General features: G+C 38.9%; 1 protein-coding gene across 2 annotated transcripts in view; it reads left to right on the plus strand.

Annotated features, from left to right (window-relative positions):
* neu1 (neuraminidase 1) overlaps positions 1-7430 on the plus strand; it is a 29375-nt gene extending 21945 nt beyond the window's left edge. For both annotated transcript variants that reach the window (XM_060850376.1, XM_060850375.1), the window contains 3 exons: positions 2473-2655; positions 3189-3408; positions 5575-7430. In XM_060850376.1, the coding sequence (XP_060706359.1) occupies positions 2473-2655; positions 3189-3408; positions 5575-5783 (612 nt within the window). In that variant the 3' untranslated portion in view covers positions 5784-7430. The remainder of the gene's footprint in view (positions 1-2472; positions 2656-3188; positions 3409-5574) is intronic.
* The last annotated feature ends 2298 nt before the right edge of the window (positions 7431-9728 follow it).

Genomic DNA, 9728 nt, shown 5'->3' on the forward strand with positions numbered 1-9728 from the left:
TCAACTCAGGTTTCACTTTTGGGATGTAACTTGTCCAGTACAACCATTAACTAGAAATATGAAGGCTATTTCTGTCTTGGAGAAACTACAACAATGATACACTGGACTGATTCAAGGGATGAGGTAGTGTTTATCCAATACACAGATTCAGTAAACTCTCTTTAGTGGAATTTGGAAACCTGACAGGTGACCGCATTAAAATGTAAGTTTTTTAAGGGGCATAATATGATAGATGCTGGGATTCCTTTTGCTGGGAAGGCCAGAAATGGGAATCAAATTCCTAGGATACAAATTCTGGTATTTCAGACTGAGATCAGGGGTTCCTCAGCTCAGCATGTTATGGATTTTTAGAATACTGTACATTGAAGTATATTCAAGATGGTGATTGTATGTTTGGTTTTTTTTCCCCCAATATAGCCAGAATTGAGAAATAAAGCATCACTTTAGAAAAGTGGTGCTGAGATAGTTCTTTGATGTATGAATTCAAAGGGTCAAAAAATTTATGTCAGCTCCTATTTCATACATTACTGTACAAGTCGAATTGCACAATTTTGATCTGATCAATTTTATTAGCAGGGTCTTATCTGGGCAAAATTAATCTTGAACAGTTGTAAACTGTAGAAAAAGTGCACAAGTGATTTCTGGAATAACTTGCTTTATGGTTAAAAAATTCCTTAAGGTTTTGCATTGGTTGTCACTCCCATCCTGAAGAAAATGAAGACTGCAGATGCTGGAGATTAGATTTGAGAGTGTGATGCTGGAAAAGCACAACAGGTCAGGCAGCATCTGAGGAGAGGAGAATCGACGTTTTGGGCAAAAGCCCTTCATCAGGAAAGTTCCTGATGAAGGGCTTTTGCCCGAAATGTTGGTTCTCCTGCTCCTCGGATACTACCTGACCTGCTCTGCTTTTCCAGCACCACACTCTCATCGTCAATCCCATCCTGTTTTGTTTGATTATAAATAGTAGAAATGAACAGCAATTCAATCAAACTTTACCTTAAGTGAATAAGACTGCTGAATGTTTTTTAATTATAAAGCATACTTTAATGACAGTTACAAATAACAATTTAGTGATTTGCACTCCAAGGCAGTATGTTCTGCTGTTGGAAGTGAAAAGTTTTTATTTAGTTGCTTCTTTAGAGTTATAGAGTCATAAAATCATAAGCATAGAAACAGGCCCTGAAGCCCACCATTTCTGTGCTGACCAACAAACACCAAACTAATCTCATTTACTTGTACTTGGTCCATAGTCTATGATGTTTTGGCATTTTAAGTACTTATTCAGATGTTTCTCAAATGTTGCAAGAGTACTTGCCTCCACCACTTCCTCAGACAGCATGTTCCATTATATCTATAGCTAATGTCCTGGTAAATATGATTTCTGCCCTCTCCAGTCTAATCTTGAGTTCCAATAGTGTGGTGATCAGACCTGCGCACAGTATTCCATCTGTGACCGAAACAATGTTTTATCAAATTGTAACGAGACTTCCTTGCTCCTATATCCAATGTCCCATCCAATAAAGATAAGCATCCTGCATATTACCTTCAGTGCCCTATCTACCTGTGCTGACACCTTCAGAGATCTATGGACTTTGTATGCCAAGATCCCTTTGTTCCTCAGTACTCCCTAGGACCTACCATACATTGTGTATATTATTAGCCTTGCCAAAAGGCATCATCAGCACTTATTAGGAGTAAATTCCATTTGCCATCTACCAGCTGATTTAGTGTGAACAATAAATAAAGAGAATTGCTTAGGCTCATAGTATGTGCTACCTTTTTAAAAGGTGATCCTTTTTGTCACAACTGGCATCCCTCCGTTATTGAGTACAAAATTCAGCAATGCTCCAAGTAAATTATGTAATGGGTTAATTAGGTACAGTAGAACTCCTGTATCTGTGGATTCAATTTCCGTGGTTTCAGTTATCTGCGTTTACCGCGGCCCAAAAATATTACACCGAACATTCCAGAAGTAAACGAGAATGAGGACCGGTTGGGGGGGGGGCTTAAGGAGAGGTATGTTTCCCATTTTAAATGATTGGATTTGCTGTTATCTATGGCTTCAAGCATCCGTGGTAGGCCTTGGAATGTATCACCCGTGGATGTGTGGGACACCTGTATTTAAGAGCATGACAAGTTACAATGCAGTTTAAACAAAATACCTCCAGTATAATAGCTGATGAAGAAATGTCTAAATCCAAGATGTCCATTTTCAAATGTTGCCAGCAGTAATTGCTTCAGGATATTCTTAAAGTATGAGGGCTACATCGTCATCTTGCAGAGTAGTCTAGAGTATGACACTGACTACCAGTTATAGGTGTTGTTGAATACTTGGTTTCATTACAGTTTTTCATAGAATTCACTGCCTTTTTTGTGTTGGTCTCTCCAAGATTTATTTTTCATGCCAATAAACCGAGCTTGCAGCTCCCTAAAGTTCTGGTCATTTTCTCACAATGCAGAAATTTTTTACAGAAAAGATACAACCCAAAGAAAGGCCGTTTGATCGTTTGTGGGCATGGTACAATTGAGGAAGATGGAATATTCTGCCTTTTCAGCGATGACCATGGCAAGACCTGGAAGAATGGAGGGAGTCTGAAGGGAATTCCCTTCGATCAGCCAAAAAAATTCTTTGACTTCAATCCAGATGAAAACCAGGTAATAATCTCTTTTCTGTTGACAAGAAGCATTTCTGATGAGGGAACAAGTAGTCAATTCTGTGGTGGTGAGGAAAGGAGTCAATCCATTTGCCTCTTAGGCAAATTCAATACTAAAACGTTGAGTTCTAGAGTAAAGGGAAATCTAAGACGAGAGGGTATAATTTAGAATAAGGAGTGGCCATTTAAAATAGTGATGAGGAGGAACTTCTTCTCTCAGAACTTGCTTCTCTGTTAAGTTCTCCATACCATAGAGAATTGGAATCATTGACTATATTCAAGGCTGAATCAAATAAATATTTGGCCTACAGGAGACTCAGAGTTATGGATGGCAGGCAAGAAAAGTGGAGCTGACATCAAGATAAGATCAGTCATAAATATACTGATGGCTGAGCATGTTCATATTTCTGATGTTTGTATGATTGACCGTTCTTAACGCGGGTTAAATGGGACACTGTTCCCTTTTCAGTGGTAATTATTGTTTTTTGATATTTAATTGAAATAAAAGAACTTGTTTGTGTCATCTTTTTAAAGCCCTATGAATTATCGGATGGTACTGTGGTGATTAACGCAAGGAATCAGAATTTCTACCACTGTCATTGCCGAATAATAGTGAAGAGTTTTGATGCATGCGAGTCCCTGCCAATAGAAAATGTGATCTTTGATGAGACTCTGATAGACCCGGCTGTGGCTGCTGGAGTATTAGTAAAAGATGACATTGTTTTCTTCAGTAATCCTGCAAACCCAGTGAAACGTGAGTCAACAATTCTGACACTGGCGCTGCTGATGTTTCTGGGTACCACCATATTTGCATTCTCTCATGGGGTTAAGTACATCCTACCATACATGCAAAGTACACAAACCAGTCCAGGTGAATGGATAAAAGATCCCTTGTCTCTGTGAAATTAATTTTAATAATCTTCCCACTTGTGATCTCTGTGGTTTCCTGCTGGTTGCTGCAGTCTTTTGAAAGTAAATAGAGTCACAGAGTCATCCATGCCGACTAGATATCCCAACCCAATCTAGTCCCACCTGCCAGCACCCGGCCCATATCCCTCCAAGCCCTTCATATTCATATACCCATCCAGATGCCTCTTAAATGTTGTAATTGTACCAGCCTCCACCACTTCCTCTGGCAGCTCATTCCATACCCGTACCACTCTCTGTGTGATAAAGTTGCCCTTTAGATCTCTTTTATATCTTTCCCTTCTCACCCTAAACCTATGCCCTTTAGTTCTGGACTCCCCGACCCCAGGGAAAAGACTTTGCCTATTTATCCTATCCATGCCCCTCATAATTTTGTAAACCTCAGCCTCTTCCTATACCTCAAATCCTCCAACCCTGGCAATATCCTTGTAAGTCTTTTCTGAACCTTTTCAAGTTTCACAACATCTTTCTGATAGAAAGGAGACCAGATTGCACGTGATATCCCAACAGTGGCCTAACCAATGTCCTGTACAGCCACAACATGACCTCCCAGCTCCTGTACTCAATACTCTTGACCAATAAAGGAAAGCATACCAAATGCCGCCTTCACTATCTTATCTACTTGCGACTCCACTTTTAAGGAGCTATGAATCTGCACTCCAAAGTCTCTTTGTTTAGCAACACTCTCTAGGACCTTACCATTAAGTATATAAATCCTGCTAAGATTTGCTTTCTCAAAATGCAGCACCTCACATTTATCTGAATTAAACTCCATCTGCCACTTCTCAGCCCATTGACCCATCTAGTCCAGATCCTGTTGTAATCTGAGGTAACCCTCTTTGCTGTCCATTACACCTCCAATTTTGGTGTCATCTACAAACTTACTAACTGTACCTCTTATGCTCGCATCCAAATCATTTATGTCAATGACAAAAAGTAGAGGACCCAGCACCGATCCTTGTGGCACTCCACTGGAAATAGGCATCCGGTCTGAAAAACAACCCTCCACTACCACCGTCTGTCTTCTACCTTTGAGCCAGTTCTGTATCCAAATGGCTAGTTACCCCTGTATTCCATGAGATCTAACCTTGCTGATCAGTCTCCCGTGGAGAACCTTGTTGAATGCCTTACTGAAGTCCATATAGATCACATCTACTGCTTTGCCCTCATCAATCCTCTGTTATTTTTTCAAAAAACTTAATCAAGTTTGTGAGACATGATTTCAAGGAAACATTGGTCTAAGTGAGGCCACATGTTAATTAGTGATCTGTTTCTTTTCACACAGAGTTTACTTAGAGAGCCACAACTGCAATTAGATTTGGTTAATCCAATCAGTACAACTGGTCATCGTATAACTGTACAAATTAATGAACATTCTATGATTATTTTAATTTTCAAAGCACCTTTAATGTATCAGGAAGTCCCAAAGCATTTTGGCCAATGGAATCAAAGATAGTGAGCATTTGTGCCCTGTTGTAAGAAATATTGCAATGAATTTGCCCAAAGCAAGATTCTACAAATAACGAGATGATATGACTATCTACTTTTAGTGATGCTGATTGAGGGGAAACTAACAATAATGTCATTATTTAAATATAGATGGTAAATTATGTATCTTTTAAAGTGGGTTTTTTTTTCTTTTAACTAATTTTTTATATTTCTGTCTTCTCGCTTCCTCAATCTTCTTTTAGTTTCGTTATTGTTTTCCTGCCTCATTTGATTCTAATTTACCCTGATTCCTCCTTTGCTTCTTTCTATCTTTATAAATCAGATGGCAGTCTGAGGGTGCCACCATTCACCAAGATCCTCACCTCACTATTATTTGCTCTTACTTCTAGCAATTTATAAAGAAAATATTTTGAGTCAACGGCAAATGTTTCACCTAAGCGTATTGTTCTTGCAAGATTTGGTACATAGTTCGTGATACTGCACCTCTGTAATTGGAGTAATACAATGTTTCAATTCACTATATTTTATCTCGTTTAATCCCTAGGTATAAATCTTACTCTTAGATGGAGTTATGACAATGGAAAGTCGTGGGTAAAGGACAAAATAATGATCTGGCCTGGCCCAAGTGGTTATTCCTCCATGACTACCTCCAACAATACTTCAAGCAATGAGCAATACATCTACTTAGTTTTTGAAAAGGGCCTGAACGACATAACTGAATCCATATCATTTGTGAAGATTCGCATTAAGTAAAAGCCTACTGTCTCCCCATCTCCATGGGAGTGCAATCTAAACAAGTCATAAGAAATCACAGGCTCCAGTTTATTGGGGAAAAAATTATTTTTATATCACTACACAAATTGCTAGTTTTCATTGCTTTGTTTACAATAGGCTGTGTTTTTAAATTAAAATCAACATTTGAAAACTCCAAATTTCTTTACCATCCTCTCTCTCTGCAACAAGTAGTTTTTCCTTAATTTACTGGTGAGCAGGTGATGTGGACTTATCACCAACTATGAAATGTTTGTACTTGTGGCCAGCCCTGTTCTATACCTGATCTTAAACACTTTTGTTTTTTTTTGGTACTTCATCTCCAGGACCATGTTGAACTGTTGCTAAATATGCACTTTTAAAATATTTTTAAAATAACATTTATAAGAAAATGGGTTTAGCTGGGTGAAGTTGTCAGTATGTCAAAATCCAAAACAGGAGAATTCAAGAGTACTACCGGTGTCTCTAGTTTAATGAAAATGAGGTTCTTTACTTGCATGAGGACATAGCAGAGGTGGTCTAGGTCAGACCATCAATAAAAGCCTAGTAGGAGGCAGCATTCAGAAAAAGTACATTTGTATCACAGTCTTAAAGCTATCCTTTAAAGTTCTGTCAGACGGTTCCAAGTGCCAAGTTATATTATGTAGCTTCTTAACCTGCTGACCTGCTTGGGTCAGGTGGTCGTTTCTCAATTCCATATTATTGAGATGTATAGACATGGGGCAGGACTCCTCAAGTGAAGGTCTGCTGAGCAGACTGACACCTCAGAATAAAGACTTGTATATTTTAATTCCTTGACTCTAGCTAGTGTGACTTTGTCTTAGCTCCACGTCAGAAAGTGGTATTTGGCAGATAGCTGGTTTGTATCTATGAAGGAGAAATACTTGAACAAAATATACACCTAGGCAATAGTTAACTGACTGTAGCACACCTGGCTAGCAAGCAATTAACAATGGTTTTTGCTCCTGTCAGGTGATAGTTCAGCAAGAACTATGTTTAGATCTGGATGCTGAGTTATGTGATGGGTTTGAATTGCATTAGCCTCCATTTTTCTATAGCTGCTGAAAATGCTGTCTACGTTTGCATGTGATGCATACCTTGGTTTCAGATTGTTGTCGGTGCTTGTGGCACCTTACTCTCAGTATCACTGCATTCAGAAAAGACGCTTTCTTTTAGTGTAGGAAAGAGGGGTTGAAGAAAATGTGAGTTTTATTTGACTAGATAAATCATTTTATTATTTAATAAGGGGGGGGATGATATTTTTAATATGCACACTGAAAAGGTTGTATTTGATAAGGCCCATTGGTGATTAAGGATAATATCTTTAATATTAAAAATTGGAATTGGGATTAGGTCCCACTTTAAAATATTTGAGGACCCAGCCCAGAATCTAGCTCAGGTATCTTCTGTTCAATGAAGCAAATATAAATGATTTTCAATACTTGTTTTACTTCTGCATTCTGTTAATGGAGTTATTTTTTCTGGAAAATATTACACTATGAAAATCTCTTTTTCAGAGAAAACCTGGATGCTGACCAGAACAAATGCAAATTAATGTTTTATTTTATTTTTACTGTTTGTACAAATAATTGGATTGCTTGTCAATAAAATTTCATAACTTGCCTAAAATGTGACCTGTTCCTCCTGGTATCATTTTCTGTCAAGATGATGAAAAATTTATATCTTTTTGTGTTTCAGATCTCTTGTCTTGTTTATTTGTCATGTCACATTGCTGTTAAATTTCTGGCTTAAAACATTTTGCTCCATTGGAGCTATATAAATGCCAAGTTGTTAATTTTGTTGTTAACTATAAATGCCAAGGAGTCTTTTAGACCAAACTCAACTGAAGGACCAATAAAGAGAAACCACACTTTTTGGCTCTGAGTCTCCAGCATCTGCAGTTCTTGCTTTCTCCTAAATGGTGACTGACTGACAGCGCTTCTCTGGGCTTTCAACCAACTTTGGCTTCACAACTTCACTGTGTGCTCCACAGACAATGTACTTCTTCACCATTTGTCCATGCAAGTCAGCATTAGCAAACCACCAGTCTTACCATATCCGGATCAGTACTGGGTCAGCTGCTTTTTTGTCAATTACTTAAATTATTTGGATATGAACACAGGAGGAATGGGTAGTAAGTTTGCTGCTGACACCAAAATTGGAGGTATAGTGAAAAGCGAAGAATGTTACCTCAGACTACAACGAGATCTTGATCAGATGTGCCAATTGGCCAAGTAATGGCAAATGGAATTTAATTTAGATAAATGTGAAGTGCCGCATTTTAGAAAGGCAAATCAAGCAGGACTTATACACTTAATGGTAAGGTCTGGGCGATTGTTGCTGAACAGAGATCTTCGAGTGCAGGTTCATAGTTCCTTGAAAATGGAGTCATAGGTAGATAGGATAGTAAAAAAGGTGTTTGGTATGTTTGCCTTTATTGGTCAGTGCATTGAGCACAGGAATTAAGGTCATGTTGTGGCTGTACAGGACATTAGTGAGGCCACTTTTGGAATGCTTCATGCAATTCTGGTCTCCTTGCTATAGGAAAGATTTGTAAAACTTGAAAGGGTCCAGAAAAGATTTACAAGGATGTTGCCGGAGTTGGTGACTTTGAGTTCTAAGCAGAGGCTAAATAGACTAGTGCTATTTTCCCTGGAAAGTCTGAGGCTGACATGTGATCTTAGAGGTTTATCCATACCCCTCATGATATTATAAGGTAAATAGACAGATATTTTCCCCAGAGTGAGGGAGTCCAAAACTAGACGACATAGCTTTAAAGTGAGGGGGTAAAGATTTAAAAGGGACCTAAAGGACAACCTTTCCATACAGAGGGTGATGCAAGTCAGGAATGAGCTGCCAGAGGAATTTTGTGGAGGCTGGTAAAATTACAACATTTATAAAGCATATGGATAGGTATATGAATAGGAAGGGTTTAGAAGGATACAGGCCAAATGTTGGCACATATGACTAGATTAATTTAGGATATCTGGTCAGCATGGATGAGTTGTACTGAAGGGTCTGTTTCTATGTTATATATCTCTGACTCTACGATGCCTACTTTCAGACCAAGTCTCACACTACTACTTATGGATTTCACTTTGGGGCTCAAGAACGCTTATGACTTGTGTGCTTCTGCCAGATCACTTTGCACAAAGGAAAATGCATAAATCTTGCATATCTATACAGGTTGTATGTTTTGATACTCAGCTTCATTTTGTAGTGCTCATTCATTTTGGCTGGTTTACCCAGTAAATTGAGTAGACAGTGCAGAGGCCAAGTAAGACTAGTAATTTAGGGAATGAATTGTGACAGACGCTCTGAGTGAACATGTTGCATGCAAGAATGAACATTGCAATCCTACATTCCCCACGAAGGGCTTTTGCCCGAAACATCAATTTTCCTGATCCTCGGATGCTGCTTGACCTGCTGTGCTTTTCCAGCACCACTCTAATCTTGACTCTAATCTCCAGCATCCGCGGTACCCACTTCGGCCTATTGTAATCCAAGAGTTTTAGCTAGAGATGGATGCAATGTCAGATTGAGTGAATTGTGGTTTTGACTGTGAGGCAGCAGAGAGAAGATGGAGGCACATAGTCTTGGAGAAGGTAGAAGATCACTCACCTTCCTGCATTGTGGGCATAGTATTTCACTCTGGATGCTGAACTGATTCAAGTAGCTATTTTGCTTCAGGCTGGCTTATTCAGGTGCCAAAGCCCTATTTGCTGGTCAGCAGGAATAAGCACAGCCTTCCTATCTACCTTCTGTTCTATCTTTGAATCGAGGAGCTAATGCCTTTCTGGGCCCCTGTGGGATAACCACAGGGCATTCCAATGTCAGAACGTGAAGGATGGTTTCCAATTTGTGCTGTTTGAAGTGGTGCGAATTTGGTATTTGTCTCTGGTCACAGTGGTGTAAAAATTGCAAAGT

This window comes from Hemiscyllium ocellatum, chromosome 35 (assembly GCF_020745735.1).
Source record: "Hemiscyllium ocellatum isolate sHemOce1 chromosome 35, sHemOce1.pat.X.cur, whole genome shotgun sequence".
Classification (NCBI taxonomy): Eukaryota; Metazoa; Chordata; class Chondrichthyes; order Orectolobiformes; family Hemiscylliidae; genus Hemiscyllium; species Hemiscyllium ocellatum.